General features: G+C 46.0%; 1 protein-coding gene across 1 annotated transcript; it reads left to right on the top strand.

Annotated features, from left to right (window-relative positions):
• Positions 1-553: 553 nt before the first annotated feature.
• Positions 554-19952, top strand: tle3a (TLE family member 3, transcriptional corepressor a). Its single transcript, XM_083974184.1, has 21 exons — positions 554-963; positions 1601-1771; positions 2376-2476; positions 2711-2774; positions 4195-4239; positions 8414-8476; positions 8762-8866; positions 12497-12701; positions 13130-13137; positions 14695-14808; positions 14947-14997; positions 15095-15247; positions 15721-15853; positions 15965-16140; positions 16278-16351; positions 16441-16690; positions 17191-17438; positions 17565-17712; positions 17855-18005; positions 18247-18323; positions 18618-19952. Exons 2-21 carry the CDS (start codon positions 1748-1750, stop codon positions 18723-18725), a joined length of 2298 nt encoding a protein of 765 aa, XP_083830310.1. The 5' UTR covers positions 554-963; positions 1601-1747; the 3' UTR covers positions 18726-19952.
• Positions 19953-20411: the final 459 nt, after the last annotated feature.

Genomic DNA, 20411 nt, shown 5'->3' with positions numbered 1-20411 from the left:
GTATTTCTACTTTTGGTGGACTCTAGATATTTCACATTAACACCGCTTCACGTTTTATAACCGTGTTGTAAAAACAACCCCCTACCTTCCTTGTATGGGGAAAAAAAATTCAATAATGCTTGTTGCACTGCACCCCCCCACCCCACACCACACACACTTGCACCCCCACCCCCGTCCCGCTGGTGGTGGTCTCACCCCCCAAAAAAATCATCAACTTTATTTGGCTAATGAAGCGCGGATGTGGAATTTGTGCTGTCTCTGTCAAATGTGGATATCACCGTCGGCACATCAATGCCGCCCGCTGCTGCTGCCGCCGCTGCTGTTGTTGTTGTTGTACACGGTGGGGACGGACGGATGATGCCTTGTGGATCCGCGAGGAATGATGTCATGTATCGCTGCACCCCACGTGGGGGCTGTCGCTCTCCGATAGGCAGATGTGACCGTATTCCTTCCGAGTAATCCGATTGGACAGATAGGCGCTTTCACGGCAGTTCAGCCCTGCTGCCTGTGTGTGGCAACCGGGCTAAGCTGGACAACTGGGGGAAATGCGAGATTGTGGAGAGTACCATGTTACGCTTTTAAAGAATCTTCAACCTACTCGAGTCGGAAGACAGATTTTGGAGCCATATTTATATATATTCACAGCTCATATATTTTTCTTCTCTTTTTCTGGGGATTAAACCAGCCACAAAAGGCGCACATTCCTCGGAGATTCGCGGCGGAGAATAAAGTAGTTTAATCGTGCCCGACCGCACCAAAATTTCTCCCAACTGCTCCCCCAGTCTGGCTGGGTGCGCTCCGGAGAGAGAGGGAGAGACACAGAGACACACAGAGAGAGAGGGGGGATGCTTGTCGAGATCTGCGTCCACCACGCTTACATTAGGAGGGATTAAACGCATGAATTACAGCCCGCTCTTGTTTTTTTTTCTTCAGGAACAAAAGTCGGACGGACGGTTAGCACGGGTATGTATTTTGAGCTGTTTCTTTTTCTTTTCTTTTTTCCCCACTGCGAGTATGAGTGTGTGTTTGAGTGAGTGTGTATGTGTGTGTGTCGGGGCGTACGCTTCAACCAGCGCACCGCTTCTGCTTCTTCAGTCGCTTTCCAGCGGAGTCACACAGTAGGTGGAAGCCGGCTGCCGTCGGCTGTGACCGGCCTGGAGACGTCCTGTAACTGGGGGCAGCTGCTGCCGCCGCTGCTGCTGCCGGTGGTGGTGGTGGTGGTTTGGTGAATTGACGAACACCAGTCAAGATTAGAGGCAACAACAAGCGGATTTGGTGCAAACGTGTCAATTCCACGGAGGAAAAAAAGTAGCCCGGTTATTAAAACCCGTGTTGTGTTTGCACCAGTTTGAATTATAAACAGACGTGGTGTTGTGTATTGACTGAACCGCTGACCACTGACCGAATAAGGTCATCAAGAAGACAGAAGCGCGGGACTAGTGGCTTTTTTTTTTTTTTAATGGCCGTACTGCGATAACAGGAACTATATAGTTTCATGTTCCGGCTACTTATTGGCAAAGCAACGTGAAGTGTATTGTTATGTTTTATTGTATTTTTTTTTTCGTCTATAGATTAAACCGCGTCATTTTTCCCTACACAGGGTTTGCACGACCTCCTCCTCTCCCCCCCTCCACCACCTCCTCCCCCCACCCCTGTCTGCTGAGGCTGGTGTGGCTTGTGAGCAAATTTGAACCATTTTGCCAAAGGACCAGCACACTGGAGAGATAAACAAAGGATACATTTCAAGATGTATCCACAAGGCCGACATCCGGTAAGAAGCGCTTCCTCTCTACTCACTATATAGCTTTACATATTTATGTGACTGTGCTGATGTTGACATGATTCCTGACTGTGCTGATCCCCCCCCCCACCCCTCTTCTTCTCCACCTCTTTCTCTCTCCTGAATCTGCCCTGCAAAGCGTTTTCCACCTTTTTAATGCAGCTCATCAAATTTCTTTATGGTCATATTACAATGCATTTATGCTACATCAGAACGTGCACTTAGTGGTAAATGGATGCAGATGGTTTGCATGCCTGGAGATGTTTACTCAGCCATGCACTAACATATGACTCTGCTGAATATGAGGACAGGTGGTGGTGTTAATTCATTTTTGAGACTGGATTTCATTTTCAGAGTGGAAGCCCCTTTTTTGTGTTATTTTTTTATTAGCTTCTGGGGGTGTGAGGCAGACCCACCTGCTTATAGTGTGGTCATGTCTTACTCGCTGCAGAGGAGATATGATCTTGAAAGTAGTCTGATGTGCAAACTATTCGGCAGCATGGGACATAATGCAGAAAATGATGAATAAATCCTTCTCCAGTTACTTTTACTGACATGATTTCTTCTTTCTTCCTTTTTTTTAACCCTCTTTCAGCCTCCACATCAGCCTGGTCAGCCTGGCTTCAAATTCACCGTAGCAGAGTCTTGTGACAGGATTAAAGACGAATTTCAGTTCCTGCAGGCCCAATATCACAGGTAATGAATACAAAGAATATCGCCAAAGTGTGGCAGAGTCAACATTTACTCTCTATTGAATAGTAAAGGTTAAGGCTAATATTTGGTTGTTGACTTCTGCAAGCATGGGAAAAAGGAAAGCTTTTTTTTTTTGTGTGTGTGTGTCCTCCATACACTGCTGCCAACTGGTTAAGTGTGAGTGTGTTATTGAAGTGATAGAGACGCCTGAAATTGACACCTTGTCTTCTATTTTAGTCTTAAGGTGGAGTATGACAAACTGGCCAATGAGAAGACGGAGATGCAGCGCCACTATGTCATGGTAAGATTATGTTACAATAGGGAGCAATTATGGTTCCAAATTGCAAGGCTTGTTGGGGATCTAGTTGGGGTGGAGCGAGACAGGCTATTGTGATCACCTGTGTGGTGGTTAGGGCGGGTTGAGTGTCAGGTACAGGCCTGTGAAACCCCCCAGGGGGGTTGGATGTAGCTGGTTGTTACGGAGGAGCTCCTCCTGACAGGCAGGCAGGCAGGCGGCAGTGTGCTGAGGCTCCATTATAACGTGCCCCTGATCTCCAAGGGTCGACTGCAGCGTTGCCCTCTGTGTGTGCTGATCTGATTATTCTCCTAGGAGACTCCACGCTCAGACATATGCACGGCCATAAATTAGGTGTGAGCTGACGGTGGAGGGGCCGGAGCTGTGTGTGGGAAAAATGCACCACGGCAAACAAAATGGAGGACGCAGAACATGCTGCAGTTTGCTTTAGCAATAAGCCGATCTTAGTTTTCTGTAAACCTTAATTATTGGCTTTTAATTTGGCAACCGTTTTTAGAAAAACATAGGTGTGCCTGTGATGCAGGAATTTAGTTCAGACATGACACAATCTGAAGGTTCGGCTGTGGCAGTGTAGCCGCTCTGTTGTCCCAGGTAAACACACCGGGGATGACTTAAACCAATACATGCAGGCTTAAGTTAAACATTCTTTTCACAGGAAAACAACATGTCAGCCTGACAGGGAGGAGGTTAGGTAAACATGAAGAGAAGTATACCACAGCCAGCACTGGGTGTCAGGTTACGCCACGGCTGTGGGGCTCTGATCTCAGACAGAATGGCTCTCTTGTTTGAGAGTAATTTTCAAAGAAGCTAATGGACTGAATAATGCATTGGCCTCATCAAATAGACGCTGACTGGAAAGCCATTTCTGCCCTGGCTGCCACTTGTGGGCTCCACGGATTACATTTCAGCCAGACAGACTGACCTGGCTTGAAATATCAAGAGTGTTGAGCAATCGTGTTACGCTAAGTAAACAGACATCCTGGAGATCTGAGAGTTTCAGATGGTGATCAATAAATCTAAGCCCTCTATTCTCTGTGCTCATACTACAAACAGCAAAATCTTGATTTATTCGATATTTGCTGTCAGCTGCCCCAAAAAACTTATTTTGTGTGTGTGTGTGATTATAGTTTATCACCTTTGCCCACACAAGATGGATTATATCTGGCTTCAGTCACAGTGTCCATGTGATGATGTGATTAGTATTGTGATCAACTGAAATATTGATTAGTGGCTCCATGCTGTGTTTATTTTAATTTGGAATTATTATTATTGGACTTAAAAATAAAAACAAAAGTTACTTCGGTAAGAACTACTTTGTTTGTTGTTTACATTTTGCAGAACTTGATTGTAAATGCAACTTTATCAACTTTGTTAATCTGAACCAAATTTTTGCTTTCGTTTCCAGTATTACGAGATGTCCTACGGGCTGAACATAGAGATGCACAAACAGGTAGGTACCATCACGTTCTTCATATTTTTCAGATCAGTGGTTTTCCTCAGTGTCAGGGGATGTCGGACCCAGGAGGAGTTGCTTTAACCTGTGAACTGAATTGATTTAGGGGCAGTTGGCTGGAAGCAGAGGGGTCCACTGCAAACAAACAAGGCAGCAAGCTTATATCGCCATATAATTGGTGTGACACTTTTTTTTTAATTTACAAGTGGTGTAAAGACAGGATTTGTCTCAGCCTTTTGATAAGATTACAGGTAGACTTTGGCAGGCTCGGCCTTTGACTCATAATGATTAAATGGAGAGGACTGCTGATAGGTCAGTACGTCTTTTTCTTTTATTTGAAGAGGAACTGTAATTACAAGACGGGTGCAAAAGTCCTTTTGTCATTTATTGTGCCCTTATCTTCATCAAAAGATCATATCACGCATTGCTTCACAGATCAATCACACTGATGCTGTGAGAGATAAAGATGGTATGAATGAGTAATCCTGAGGTTGCCATGCACGCTGCTCTTAAACCGCTGAGGCTGTCCTCCTTCCTGCCACAGCCGAGCGTTGGTTAATGACAGCACTGGAGGAATGGCGGATTGGTGTGGTCGGGTGATCTATCAGTGTCTGGGGCCGTGTGTCACACCGCCACATGTCTGTCAGGGCTCGGGCCGCTCTGATAGCTTCTGTCAGGCACTTATCGCCAACCAGAGGAACGAGGAGCGGGGGGATGGGGGAGGTGGGAGCCGGAGACAAGTTGGAGAATAGAGCTGGGGGGAGGGGCAACAGCCCAGCTCTGTGTAAACAGGTTAATCGACTGATCCATTTTAGCGCCTGACTTTTATCAGGAACCTCAACAGAGCTGATGGAAGCGCTTGAATAATTCATCAGTGGGGCCCTAACCTGCTGAACGGAGTGTTTGTGAGCAAACAGTGTGGGCCCGTCCATGCAGACTCCCCCAGCTTACGGCTCAGGCGGGGGAGGAGGAGGAGAGGACGGGGGAGTGGTTAACAGCCAGGGTTGGGATGGATTATTGGATGCACATAGGCATATTATTTTCCTGCCAGGAGATTTATTCCATAGTGAGGAAATCCATTCCTCTAAATGTGCCTTTTTCATTACCGTGCAGGGACATAATTCACATTTCAGAATGCACACACTGACACGGCTCAGATGGACCGATGTGGCAGTGTTATCTGATCCCTCTCTATCAGACGTGACAGTCCGTAGATGCAAACGGCTAATTTCTGCTGCGTGATGTCAGCCAGTAATTACCATCATCTGGTGCTTGTTTCCAAGAGCTGCACAGGGTTTACAGGCCTGGGTGTTGGTGAGGCTCAATCAGATTTGGCCGTTATCTGCAGTCGTAACACAGACATGAGGCCCATGGCTGTGGGAAGCATTTGCTAAGTAGCAAACTATCTGCCATGCTCGGGGTCAAAGCAAACATGGTCAGCCAGCGGACTGTCAGCAGTGCTCATACAAAGGAGGCGTGCGGTGAAAAAGTAGTTGGAGAAACATTGGACTCCAAACCGTCAGCGCTCCCAGAGCCTCAGTCTGTCATGTCACGTGACCGGAGCTGGAGTTTAATGATTGCAGGGTGTGAACTGTCGGGTGTCAGATCCACTTACATAAACGTAAAGTTATTACATTTTAAGATGTGGCATAATGAAGAAGGTCATGGTTTACGCTGTTTTTGTTAGAAAGTGTATTATTTTAAGATTGAAGTAATCTTTTGGCCGTGAAATCACCTGACTGACTGCTGCAGCTGACGAGGTTAATCATACTAATGACTCATGCGTCCATTTAGACAGACTTTTGGCATGAGTGAGATCCAATATTGATAGTGTCAAATGCCAAACAGAAATGTATTCTGGATTTTCCTCACATTAACAACAGCTTTAAGACTGTTTGCAACATCTCAGTTTAATGGAAACACGAGTTGCTGTCATCTTGGACAAAGTGGAGGTCCTTTAAATCTGACATAGTCAAGTATTGTTTATGGATGGACCCCGTGACCAGAGCCACCCATTGTTTCCCTGCGTATTTAATACTCATCAGTGTCTCGACTCCATTTTACCACCGCTGATAGCAACAGGCGAATACCTTTCTGCACACCATTGACAAGCCTGCCTGAGAGTGCTCTTAAAGTGGTGCTACACAGGTCCGAGTACCTGTAATTGTGTAGCAGCAGCGCAAAGCTGGCCTCTCAAGGGCCAAGCTGTCATCTACTTAAAGTGGCAACAGCCCCATTTTTATCTGCCAGCAGAACAGAAAAAAAAAAAAACTCCCAGCACTGCGCTGTATCTATTTTGACAGCAGTGGTGAGCTGAGTTGATGCCTTTTCCGTGTATTTAAATGTTGTGTTGTGAGACTGTCGAGGCTGCCAGTTGTTTAGGGCACAGTGGATCAGCCACCTCCTGACCTTTCCTAGCCAGCTGTCACCATGACACTAAGCTACAGAGGAATGGACTGTGCGCTTTCACAAATCCTGTCAAATGTTCGACTGCTATTGACATGGCTTATCTCAACAAACATGGATTATACAGGCTCTGTAGCTTTTCAACTATTTCTGAGGGCCTTCTTGAGCTCTTGCGAGAGCACTTACTACATTGCATTAATACTAATGCCCATAAAACCTTTATCTAACCCTTTCATTGCTTTGCTGGTTGTAGATCACATTTATTGTGTGTCATAAGAGATTGGAGTTCAGTTTCTTTTCTGCAGAAAGTAATCAAGTTATAATCAGTATTATCTTATGGACTATTGTACTTTCTGTAACACATGCTACAACATATTTGTTTCACATTATTGCCTCTGATCCCAGGGTTTACTTTATATCATCTGATATTTCATCTTTAGCCTGTTGTTTGTCCTGCTGGCTTGCCCGGCTAAGTGGCTATCCATGTTGTGGCTTGGGTCAGCAGGTCTTGTTCTGTCGGACATTACTCTCCAATCTCTCCGGCTCTGCTCAGAGGTAATATGTCTGGCTGCCAAAACTGCCTGGCATTTCTGCCATGTGTAATAAATAAGCTGGCAGTCTGCAAAGTACATTGTGTGTGCAGCTCCAAATGAAAAATCGGAGAAAATCCCTGTGATGTGTTTGTGTTCCGCAGTGGCCCTGGGTTGAACTGCAGCTCATAAATTCCATAGATGATGTAGCTTTGGCACTGTTATTTTTCTGCTCCCAGTGCTGAGCTTGAACCTGAGAGTCTCATCTCCCATCCTTGGAAGAAGAAGGAGGCAGAGCGAGCTGGCTGTGCTGTGTTTTTACAGGGGAGGTGGTGGTGGGGGTTGGATCACACCCCCTCTGCTCACCTCCTCCCATTGCTCTTTTTAGCCACCATTCATTTGCTATGTTCATGTGATCGACAGGCTGAAAATTCAATTTAATGACCTGCCTCCAAGCACGTAATATGATTTTAAAGCCTGTTACGGTCAAGCAGAGGTGCCATTTGCATAATGATCCCAGCAAGATAGGGTTGCAGCCGTTGCCATGGCAGTCGGTAGACAAGCAGAAGAATGGAGGCAGGACTCTGGGTGGATGGGAGGTTGGGAGGGTGATGGTGGGCCGGGCAGCTGATTGCAGTGAGAAATGGCCTGGCTTTCAGTGTCGGAAAGGCCGAGGTCTAGCACTGCACTCTTAACGTTTACAGGCGTGCACTTGTCTTCTGGTGGTATTGATCATAGATTTGAGGTGCGTTGCCCTGGCCTCGAGGTCATTATGGTTTGTAGTCTTTGCTCAATCTGCAGCTGTAACCCCTAATGTAAATTGCCTACACTTGTCACATGTAAGTAAACAGTGCAGTCTGGCTAGCGGGCCTCACTTCCTGGGGTGTGGTTGTATGGTTTAACTCGGAGGTTAACTGCAGGACAGAGCAGTTGCAGATGAGGGGAAGGAAGGCAGAGTGAGAGAGGATCCTCTCAACACAGCAGCACTCTGCCTGCTCATATCCGTTTAGCATGGAGTGCACTCTCAGCACAGCTGTGCTCCATCCCCCTGGGCTCTCCTAATGTTTTAAATATTTCAAATGTCAATATCACGCTGTTTAGAGGATGTTGAGTCAAGCAGTTCTGATTGCCGCAGCAATTGACTTAATCGGTGTAAACATTAAAGGCGGGGTTATATGAAGTCACTGTCAGTTTCATACTTCGCCGTCTCATTTTCACCCTCTTTTGTTTTGCAGACGGAGATTGCCAAACGTCTCAACGCAATTTTAGCTCAAATTATGCCTTTCCTGTCACAAGAGGTGAGTTTTTGAATGTGGCTCCTAAGCAGTGTCACCATTTTTAGTCCTAAAGGAAAGTTATTTATTGTTGCCTCTATTTTAAAGATACTTCAAAATAATGCTCAGGTTAAGCAATTGAGAGTAATTGTGTGTGGCATTTGCCCTCGATTTTGAAATTGCAGCAGCACTATGAAAATGAAGTGTGAAATTCACAGATAAGTGTGATGGGCCGAGTGGATGTTGGTCTGTGATAAATGTTGGCTTGTCCCAATCATTCTTTTTTTGTTTGTTAATGTCTTCCCACAGCACCAACAGCAGGTTGCTCAGGCAGTGGAGAGGGCTAAGCAGGTTACTATGACCGAGCTCAATGCCATCATCGGGGTACGTGGACTTCCCAATCTGCCTCTCACCGTGTGTATACCCCCTTTTTATTCTTTTATTTGACCTTGGCTAGGGGCAAACCTGCACATAAGACAATCACTAACTATAAATAGTACTTTTCCGCATCACATGTCTTCTTCATTCACCAAGTAGTGTGAACTGTGATTTAATCTAATACATCGCCTGCTAAAGTCACAGTGCAGGTTTGCCTCTTCTTGTTCAAATGTATTAATATATTCTTTCCAGCTTAGCAATACATTCTTCACCAATATATTTAGACCGTATACACAGCAAGTGTAGCCCTCAAGAGCTGGTCCGTTGCTCCAGCTTTGGTCTCTGTGGCATCTTCACTGCCTTGTTGTGTGTTTATAAATGCGAGCCTGAGAGCTCTTGAGATCCCCTTCGCAGCCTGTATTGCTTTAATTGGCTAAGGTTTTAACGAGGAGCCTCATCCCTCACTGCTGACCTGGATAGCTGTGGGAATTAGGAGGCTGAGGGTGAGCAGAACACAGCCAGCGCTGCAAGCTCGCTGAGAGAGTACAGACAGCAGTCAGCAGTCGCAGCTCAGCTGCATGGCTCTCTTTGCACACCACAGCACTGAGCAGTAATGCATGGCGTTCATCACTGCTTCCAAACACCATCTGCTCCTCATTGATCAGCTGCACTCATCCCGCCGCGCCAAAAGAGAAGTGATTGGTTTCACTCTCTCGGTACAGAGTTCAAGATATCAGTGATCTCGTTACTACAGTTGAATCTTGCAGAGTCTTTAGCATGCATAAGAGGCCTGGCCCAAAAGGCTGACTAGATGACTGGGGGCACATATTGGAATTCAATTAATGACCCCTTGGTGACCTTTTGTTTCAGGATAATTGCTCCCTAGAATTTGTCTGAGTAGGTGTCTTGAGGTGATGGAGAGCTGTTTGTTTTTTATCTGCTGGACTGAAGCAGATGCTTTATTACACTTTCACCAGAGCAGAGCAGCTGCAAACGGCAGTTGTTCCCAAAGAAAAGCAAATTTGATTTGTGGCTCCTTCCTGATTATGTGTGTTTTCACACTTGGAACAATATAATGTAGAATATTGCCGTACGTACAAAGTGGTGGCCGTGATCCTTTCTGCCGTCTGTTGGTCCTCATCCATAATTTAAAACTAATAGCATTAAAAGATCTACATTTTATTAAGTATCACAGAAGCCCATTCATGATTTTAGTATATGGTCCTATTTGGCACTTGGCCTGTTTTATGAAGCAGTCCAGCCACCCAAGTCACGCAGGTTGCTCATGTCGGAGGAGGTGGAAATGTAGCTACTGTATGTTTTACGAATACCCCTCCATTAGTTATTCATTGAGGAGAAGCTCTGTAGGCATGCCAAAATCCTCATGCATATTGTAAAGCAAGGTGGGGTGAAAGAGCGTGCCAGGCAGACAGGCAGCATCCAGGAGCCAGCTGCATGCCTTATTGATGGGGCTGAGGGCCATTAATAGGATGCAACTAGGGCAGCTGCTTGCGTTGAGATGAGCCTGACTGGTGGTGTTTCATGTTTGACTAGAAAACACACAGAAATATTCAGATAAGCCCACCTTTCGCCCAGCTAGTAGCCACCTGGATGAACCCACTCCATGGCTTTGTTTTAAAAGGGCATCGGACAATGAGTGCAAAAGGCCTTTGTCTTTAACCCCATCCATTTCAGTTTCTAGTAATGCAGAGAGGGCAGGTAGAGCAGCTGAAGCTCTGGGTGTTTTCTGTCCTCCTTTCAGCAGCAGCAGCAGGCTGTCTGCCCTGCTCTCATGGTCAGTGGCATGCTGTTGTTACTGGACTTGGTTTGTACTTACATCTGGGCTTGAAGGTCTTGTTCGTGGTGTATGGCACTTCTCCTGCCCAAGTGCATTTCACTTGAGTTAGTTTAGTTAGTACACAGGAGATCGCCACAATACATTTGCTCAGTTTTGCTTGTGTGTATGTGTGTGTGTGTGTTTCTCCTGTAGTTACACTCAGTCTGAGAAAAAAGGGGCAAAGAGTCGGTCTTTATCATGGAATATTAAATTAGAGGAAATAGGCCAGACTCTTTTCTTTATTTATTATTGTCTTCATTTATGGCCCTCTAATGAGGGCTCTTGCTGATCAACCATGCATATTACCCATCAGTGCCTCATTAAACACAATGAGCAAGGATGGCTCTCCCTTGCCAATGAACTGGCTCCTTAATTTCCCTCATGGACACAATATTATAACACACTCGCTCTCTCTCTTGCTCTCTACTCTCTCCCTCACTCTTTCTGCCCTGGGTATATGTTGTAATTGGATTGACAACTGTCCTGTGGAGCAAAAGACAAGGTTGCAAGTTAAAAACCTAACTAGTTTCCCATCTAGTCCTGTCTAGCCCCAGGGTAGATCATCCAGGAGGCAAGAAGCAATTAAAATTGCCCCGCAGATATGATTTTTGGAGACATATTTGAGCCTTGTGTACCAACGGTTAAAAAATAAAAATGAATTGTAAAAGCACATTCCTCCTAAGTCAGTGTATCCCTAAGTATGTGTTAGATGGATAATGTAGCTGAAGTGCTTATGTGTTGTACCGCTACCACTACCCAGCCATTACAAAGTGCCTAATATGCCTGAAATGGCTATAAATGGTCACTGATTGAAGTCTGTCTTGTAAAAGAGAGGAGGTGCATGCTGTAACAGCTGCTGAATTATTCAGCTGGCTTGTAGACGGGTAATAAATTGCTGATGTTTTTATTGGTGTCTCAGCTAAGTATTATTTAACCTTGCTTTAAACTGCTTACTTCCATGCTGAGTGCCTTTTAACTCCCATCCATTTCCCCGTGCCTTTCAAATATTGATGGTGAATATTGGAGGGTTGACTGAGTGCCAGCATGGGACCCCTGGTCCTGGCTCCCGGAGCAGCCTTTCCGGACGCACACACATACACACACACACTCAAATGCCCATAGTGAGAGGGAGGGAGTGCCAGCTTCCAGCACTTAGTGTTCCCTTCGTCTCTTAAAGTTTGGATGCGCAAATGATTCATGTTGTGTTAATCCAGGAACGTGAATATGAGAGGAGTAAATAGACGCTGGTTGTGTTTTTTGACGCGTTTAGAAAAGCAGGTAGTTGTTTAGCCCACAGGCTGACAGATTCCTACACAGCTTCATGTTGCTAAAGAGAATTGCTCAACTCACTGATGGCAGTGGAGTGCTGTGGTGCTGCAGTATGAAATGTGCCAGTTTACCTGAAGTGAAATATTTCCTGTGCGTTAAGCGGCAGGCAAATCTGGCTTTGCTCCGCTCTCTCCCGTTCATGTGGAATGAAGAATATTTCTTTTATTTTGTTTTCCACTCATAGTGCACCACTAATGCTGTGTGACTGAGTGTCTTGAGCCCTGCAACTCATGCGTTAGACGCGTTGAGCAGTTGATTGTTAGTCATAACTTCTACTCCCCTCAGCAGAGATCTGGAGCTTATGCCACCCTGGCCCGGTATGGAAATAGCGCTGAGGGGGATTGCTGTCTGATCCTGACAGTAATAGATGTGTGAATGTGCTAATATCATCCAGGGTTTAACTGATCAGCCTCATGTTTAGTGTGTGTGTGTGGTTTCGCCTTGCCTTCTCCCTCCGACCCACTCGGTGTCTGTCTGTCTATCTCCCTGTCTACTTACAGCAGCAGCAGCTCCAGGCGCAGCACCTCTCCCACGCAGCTCACGGGCCTCCGGTCCAGCTGCCACCTCACCCCTCAGGCCTGCAGCCACCTGGCATCCCCCCTGTGACGGGCTCTGGATCAGGCCTGCTGGCACTCGGCGCCTTGGGCAGCCAGGCCCACCTCCCCGTAAAGGATGAGAAAAACCACCATGATCTCGAACACAGAGGTGAGCAGTTGGGGCGCAGACATACGGCCGTCCAATTAGGCACTGGCTGCTTAACCAGTTTGTTTAGAAGAACTGAAAAGTGTATTAATTTTGACATTATCACATAGATGTAAAACAGGGAAAAACCAATTTAGTGCAGAGTGCTTCTCACTCTCTAGAGCAGAATCCCGGGGCCCTTAGGTGAGGAGCACATCCTGTCTGTTCACATTCTGTCTGGGTAATGAGCTGGTACATTCCCAGCCCATGACTGTATAAGCTATTCAACAGCTCTAACACACGGTGATAAGAGGGGCCTTGTGCCCTGCAGTTGATTCTCACACATTCAGCCAGAAGCATCTGTTATGATATGCTAACTGACTTGTTTTTCTCTTCTTGCTCCACTTGGTTTCCTCATCGCCTTGGCCACTATTGTTATGTCTGCAACACAGAGAGCACGGTGAGTGTCTGAACCCACGATTGTTTTATTTATTTTAATTTTCTGCATGACCTCTAGGTTTTTTAATTCAACTCGTTTTTTTGTTTTTGTTTTTTTGTCTCTGCTGCAAATATCAAGTGAAAGTTCTCGCTAACTGCATGCTACTGTGGTATTTCCGTGGCCTGTTTTAATCTGCTTTCTGTAAAATTATTAATTAGAAAGGAAGTTTGCAATATAAGTCCTGTGTGTTTAATCCAGAAGGGAAATGACTGGTATCATGCTGGAGAGATTAGAGGCCTTGTAATTTCATCACGTTTAAAGAAAGACTTGGACTTCCCCTTCTTAAAGGATTTGTTTGATCCCTTCTACTGTCTCCCTTGTTTACCATCTCACTCTTTCTCCTCCTTGGCATGTGATGAATATTTATGAACAAAAATGGAGGATTGTTTTGTTTTGTTTCTCTCCACCCCGTCTGGCTGGAGCTGCTAAAGCATTTTATTTGAATGGCTGCGATCTCTGATGGCTTGTGATGGGACTGTGAGATTGTGTTTCTGTGGGCCGGGCCAGCTGAATGGGTGCAGTCATGTCTGAAGAAATGGAACTCCTGGGGCGATTAGCAGGCCTGTTTTGTTTCTGTGCTCTTGTCCCAGGTCATCTGATAGCAGAGTGGTGACTTTGGTTAATGAGTCACGCTAAGCATCTCTTTAAAAGTCAGCCATTATGCAGACAGTGGCTCTTTGCCCAGACTGCTAGTCCATCGGCCATTGTCCACCTCGCTGGGTTGCTGCTGACTTAGTCCATGTCGTTGCTTTGGTCCTCAGAGGAAGGGACAGGGAGAATCGGGAGAACTTGGCAGGTTACAGGCAAATGGCAAACTCCTGTGAAAGCTGCTGGACACCTGCCTAGTTCCTCCCATTCTGCTGGCGTCTGGAGTGAGCTGTCCCAGCTTGTGTGGGCAGGCGGGCTCCATGAAGAAGCACCAGTCAGTCCCACGCTGCCGTGCCCACTGGCAGGATATAGATTCTCTTGCTTTGTCAGAGCTCAAAGCATGAGCTGACATGGTGCCTAAGCGCGCTGCAGCAATCAATGGCCAATGCCCACAACATACACTTTCTCTCCCCTTCTCTCTCTCTCTCTCTCATTCTCTTTCTCTCGTCCTTCTCTCTCTCATGCTTGGGCTGACTGACTCCAGAGAAAAGGCCCTCTGTTCAGCCACAACACGCTGCTCATGTCCCTGTGAGGCTGTTTGTTGTCCAGTTATGAGGAGGAGGGAGTGCAGCTCAGAAAACAAGCCCTCTTCCTTTCAGTCCAGATAACGGCCCGTTCTGTTGCGTGGCCAGAGACAGGCTTGTGTGTGAGATTGGGCTTGGCTGGTGTCAGGGTACTGTTTGGAGCTGGCCTACAGCTGCATTTTAAGAGTCTGTCGCATCCATAGTTTTGTGAATGAGGCTTTTTTTTTGTAGTGTTTGGATTGGCAAAGTGTGTTCTCTGTGAATTTGTAATGGATTAATGACTCACTGCTCTCTTTTACATTGAAAGAGGAAATGTTGATAAAGGGTCTGGGTTTTCTCTTTGCAGAATAACTCCATATCCCCGTCAGAAAGCTTACGCACAGCCAGTGAGAAGCACCGCAGCTCCTCCGACTACAGTTTGGACTCAAAGAAGCGCAAAGTGGAAGAGAAGGACAGATATGTGAGTCTTTTTGAAAGAGTTGTTTGATATATTTGGACATACACTAGAGTATCCCATTAGCTGTGCTGTGGGGTTTCAAAGGTCTCATGAAAAATATTTGCCAAGGTGACTAACCTGCCACTATTTGTATCCTTATAGGACAGCGATGGAGAGAAAAGTGATGACCTGGTGGTGGATGTGTCTAATGAGGTGAGCAGTGCAGTGGAAAATCATAATTGCCATGTTGACGTGTGGAAGTATGAGGCCGTTGCATCAATGTCAAACTCTTTCTGCTGTGTTGTTGCAGGATCCTGCGACTCCACGAGCAAGCCCAGCACACTCGCCCCCCGAAAATGGTATCGATAAGCCCCGCCCCCCAAAGAAAGACACACCCAACAGTCCTGCGTCAGTGGCGTCCTCTGGAAGCACCCCATCATCCAAGGCCAAGGAGCTCAGTCATGTAAGACACCAAGAGAGTTACCAACAAATTAGGACAGAAAGAGGTTTAAACGAGAATTTGAGAGAGAGAGAGCAAAGGGATATATGCAAATAAATCTGGGACGTTTTCTGCAGTGGATTAGGAATGGCTGTCGGTGCTTTAAGTGCATGACTAAACGTCAGGGATAATATTGTCCCGCATCAGGATCAGTTAGGTCTTCTCTGTTAATAGCTCAATGTATTTAACTATTCCAGGATTTTTCCCCCTCTGCTTCACTAAAAGATTAAAGCCAAAGCAGTAAGGGGATAAAAACGGCCCCATCTCCATTGTGGTCATAATAGGTTTTAGAATAAATAGCAGTTTATGGCTCTGCAGGACTATGAGGGTTGTCAGAATTAGATTGGATTAAGTTCAGTTTGCTCTCAAATTGTCAGTCTGCACAGTGCCTGGTTTCCGGGATTGTGAATGCGCCTGCTCTCTCGTTCCCTTCGCAGAATGACAAATCCTCCACGCCTGGCCTCAAGTCCAACACCCCCACCCCCCGCAACGATGCCCCCACCCCGGGCACCAGCTCCACTCCCGGGCTCAGACCCATCCTGGGCAAACCACCAGGCATGGAGGCTCTTGGTTGGTACCATTCTCTCTCCTCTATGGCAACGGAGATAATCTTTTTCGAATCCTTTCCCAATGTACTGTTATGCTAACATGCCGATACCCTTCTCCCTTCTTTGTCTGTAGCAGCCCCAGCTTTGCGTACCCCTCTGTCCATCGCAGGCTCTTACCCTTCCCCTTTTGCCATGATGGGCCATCATGAAATGAATGGAGGCCTGACTAGTCCTGGTGTGTATGCGGGTCTGCACATCTCCCCTCAGATGAGCGCCGCAGCAGCTGCAGCCTATGGACGCTCCCCTATGGTAGAACCCTTTCCTGCCCTTTTTATTTAGCCATACTTGAGGATCACCTAGCACACAGAGTTCAGTGTGGATTTTTGCTGTGATGACTGCTGCTCAGGTCCAGATCCATTATTCAAATCTTTCTTGTCGCCTTTCAGGGGTTTGATCCTCACACCCACATGAGAGCCCCAGGCCTTCCAGCCAGCCTCACATCCATTTCTGGCGGCAAACCGTGAGTGTCTCACCAAAGGTGCTATGCTCATACATTTTTTAAAACGGTATAGATGTAAGACACTAACACAACTCCATATTTTCCAACAGCGCCTACTCCTTCCACGTCAGTGCAGATGGTCAGATGCAGCCTGTGCCCTTCCCTCCGGATGCCCTGATTGGCCCTGGTATTCCCCGCCACGCACGTCAGATCAACACACTAAGCCACGGCGAGGTGGTCTGCGCTGTTACAATTAGCAACCCCACACGCCATGTCTACACTGGTGGCAAAGGCTGCGTCAAAATCTGGGACATTAGCCAACCCGGCAGCAAAAGTCCCGTGTCCCAACTGGACTGTCTGGTGAGGAGGCTGCTGATTTACATTTAACTCTTTTTTTTTTTACACTTTGTGCTTTTCTCCTGCTATTCTTAAAGGTTATGCACTGTTTATATGCAACACCATGCCATAATAGTAGGATAAGCCTTTGGTATACACGAGGACCACACCAGGCACACATCCCACTGACAGTTTGACAACAAATTAGCTTGCATGCAATTGCAGCTGATGCTTTTTATTCACTGTTTGTATTAAATTCAAGAAAGTTTTGCTAACAAGTGAGGAAGAAAATGATATCATCACACAACATCACACAATATTGTCTAAAAAATGACATCTGAAATGTTAAACTAACCGAATAAATGCAGTGAAATAAAAAACTTGTCCAGGTTTGAGAATACCCTCAGGGTGGTTTACTGTAACAGAAGCATTTTCATCCTCCTTCCCACTGACTTCTTCCTAAATCTATCTCTAGCTCCACTGCCCTGAACATGAATTGATTCGCTTTGTCCTCTGTGCAACAGAACAGGGATAACTACATCCGCTCCTGTAAGCTACTGCCTGATGGCCGCACATTGATTGTCGGAGGCGAGGCCAGCACATTGACCATCTGGGATCTGGCCTCTCAGACACCGCGCATCAAGGCCGAGCTCACCTCCTCAGCCCCAGCATGCTATGCCTTGGCCATCAGCCCCGACGCCAAAGTCTGCTTCTCCTGCTGCAGTGACGGAAACATCGCCGTGTGGGACCTGCACAACCAGACTCTTGTTAGGTAGGGAGAAAACACTTTCCGCTCTGTGTGGGCCAATGCCCCACGACAGAGTTTGCTGCTGTGTGTGTGAATGATTTTAAAAGGGGGATGTCAATAAATGTTTGTGCACTCTGACTTTGATTGAAGGCAGTTCCAGGGTCATACGGATGGTGCTAGCTGTATTGACATATCCCACGATGGTACTAAGCTGTGGACAGGCGGTCTCGACAACACTGTTCGCTCCTGGGATCTGAGGGAGGGTCGACAGCTGCAGCAGCATGACTTCACTTCACAGGTACAACACAGAGAAAATATCAGCAACACAGAGTTAACCCGAAAAGAGACAAACAACACCCACATCTACAGACCTACTGTGGAGGGTGGCTTGCTTTTAGCCCCTAACACTGTCAGTAATTACTGTTCTGTCCCATTTCCAGATCTTCTCCTTGGGTTACTGTCCAACTGGAGAGTGGCTTGCTGTGGGCATGGAGAGCAGCAATGTGGAGGTGCTCCACCACTCAAAGCCTGACAAGTACCAGCTCCACCTGCACGAGAGCTGCGTCCTCTCGCTCAAGTTCGCCTACTGTGGTATGAACGCACATAAAACAAGGGGGTGACAATGCTGGCTGTACTTAACCACAGAGTGGCCTTAGTCTCACCTATTTTTATTAAGTGCTAAAACCACAATGTCCTTTTTACAGTCTGAATGCCTATTGTGTTCTGAAGGTTACAGACCTGGCAACCCTTCATTTGCAAGTGCAAGTGCAATTTCTTTCTCCGACACTTCTCAGCTCAAGGAGGTCTGATTGCACCGTTGTTTTCTTTGCAGGTAAATGGTTCGTAAGCACTGGGAAGGACAATCTGTTGAATGCTTGGAGGACTCCTTATGGCGCCAGCATATTCCAGGTATGCAGATCAATATACGCTGTCTGCAGCCAGTCCAAAAGTATGCACAGTTGTCTCTGGGAGGAAGGGCACAGCGACCGCTGCCTGACAGGACTCTCCTATCAGTGAAAACTGAACCTGAATTATTGACCTGACAAAGAAGTCTTTTTGAGGGGCATCAGGCCAGAACTTGATGTCACTGCAATCTAATCTTGTCCTGTAGTCAGCTAATCTTCTCCACTTAACTTCAAATGTAGTTGAGCATGTTAACTCCCTCCTGGACTAAAATGTGTTTTTTCTTTTTTCTTTTCTCAGTCCAAGGAATCGTCATCTGTCCTGAGCTGCGACATCTCGACGGACGACAAGTATATTGTGACAGGCTCTGGTGATAAGAAGGCCACTGTATATGAAGTCATCTACTAGAGCGGACTGCTTTGGATCGGAGCGCGTTCATGCTCATGAACAACAAACTCTTCCTCCATCTACCTTCCCTCACACAGACAGCATGGATGTTGCCTGCAGCCCCGGGGTGGATGGGCAGGAAGTTTGGCAGTGCCAGACTGAAATGGACGTTGGTGCTGTTGTGGCCCTGGATGCCGTGTCCTTCAGCTCTGCCCTTCCTCACTCATACGGCTAACACTTGTACAGTGAGTGCAGTTCCCCAAGGCACTAAGAAGAAAATAATGTCTTGCTGTTTTTCTGTTTGTTGGATATTTCTTTTTTATTCGTCCTTTTTAATGTGGAGATAAAGTTCCATGACGCAACTAGAAGCGGCGCTTCACTTTGGAGCTTCTCCTTGGAGGTCCTGTGAAAAGTGTACATAATGGAGTAATAAAAGGCCTTTTATAGATTTATATTTTGGTGTCCAGTTACGCTTGTGATGGTTCTTTCTTGTTCTCTCCGTGATTTTCTGTCCCCTCTGGGGATGGAAATTAGATTAGGACTTTGTAAGAGGATATTCTATTTCAGTTTTTCCCTCCTCTGCTTTTTTTCATGTTCGTTGTCCAGAATGACCTTTTCGGAAATCTAATTTGGATTTTTTTTCTCCCTGACAACGGATTTTTTTTTTTTTTCTCGCTATTTGCTGTAACACAGAACACAGACGTTTGTCCAATGGATTTTAGCGGTGGAGAATTCTGGAAATGCCCTTTTTTCAGACTGGAAGAAGAAGAAAATCATGGTTTCCAATTACTTCTACCCTTTGGCCCTGATCAGAAGAAATTCAGCTTTGAAATGAAGACCTATCCTTGAACACTGGCTGCTTTCAGTGACATTAAAGTGGATAATTATCAACTGGAGGACTGATGGGTTTTATGGAGAAGCAGCTGTGACTTGAGTTCAGTCTGGTGACTCGACTATTGTATGAATCTTAATTTTTCCCACTCAGCAAAGTTTAGTCATCAGTCTGTAAGAGTTAATTATTTCCCCTCTTGTTTGACTCTGTGACTGATATGCAAGACTTACATGGTTACTTATAAAGGTGGCGGGCAAAGCCATTACCACATTTGACATTTTGGGTATGCTCTGTTTGCTTTCTTCAGTAATTCATCATATTCCACCACAGTCTTCTCATACACAACAAGACTGTTCTTTGCAGAAACACTCGTTAGACTGTGTAGCATACACGTGTCATCATCCCTGAGGATTGTACAGTTGACAGTTGTTGATAACTCAATAAACTGTTTTTATATAAAATCATCTTGACTGGATTTCTATAGAGCTGGTGCCTTACTGCTGTTGCACATTTTAAAGTCAGTTTGATGCTTTGGATAATTTGCTTTTGCGTTTTTGTTGAGAGGTAGATGATAAGGTCAATGCTGCTCTGTACGAGAAACCCACATACCAGAAAACGGCAACTTGACACAACTAACAATTTCTCGTTTGGAATATCATTACTCATGTTTTTTCACTTGGCCTGTAACTTCCTGCTTTCTCGGTTGGTTGACTGCTGGTTGACAAGCCTCCAGAGAGTTATTGTGTTCACCATGAAATAATCTGCTAAATCATAATGTGTTGTTTTTACACTTTGGTTTTTGTCCAAGTAAAACAAACAACAATAATGTGTTTACCGCTGCACTTTAGATACGACAGTAGGTGAACTTTGTTACC

Source organism: Trachurus trachurus (assembly GCF_905171665.1).
Source record: "Trachurus trachurus genome assembly, chromosome: 6".
Classification (NCBI taxonomy): Eukaryota; Metazoa; Chordata; class Actinopteri; order Carangiformes; family Carangidae; genus Trachurus; species Trachurus trachurus.
Note: the sequence above shows the minus strand (reverse complement) of the source record. Positions and strands in the feature narration are given on the sequence as shown.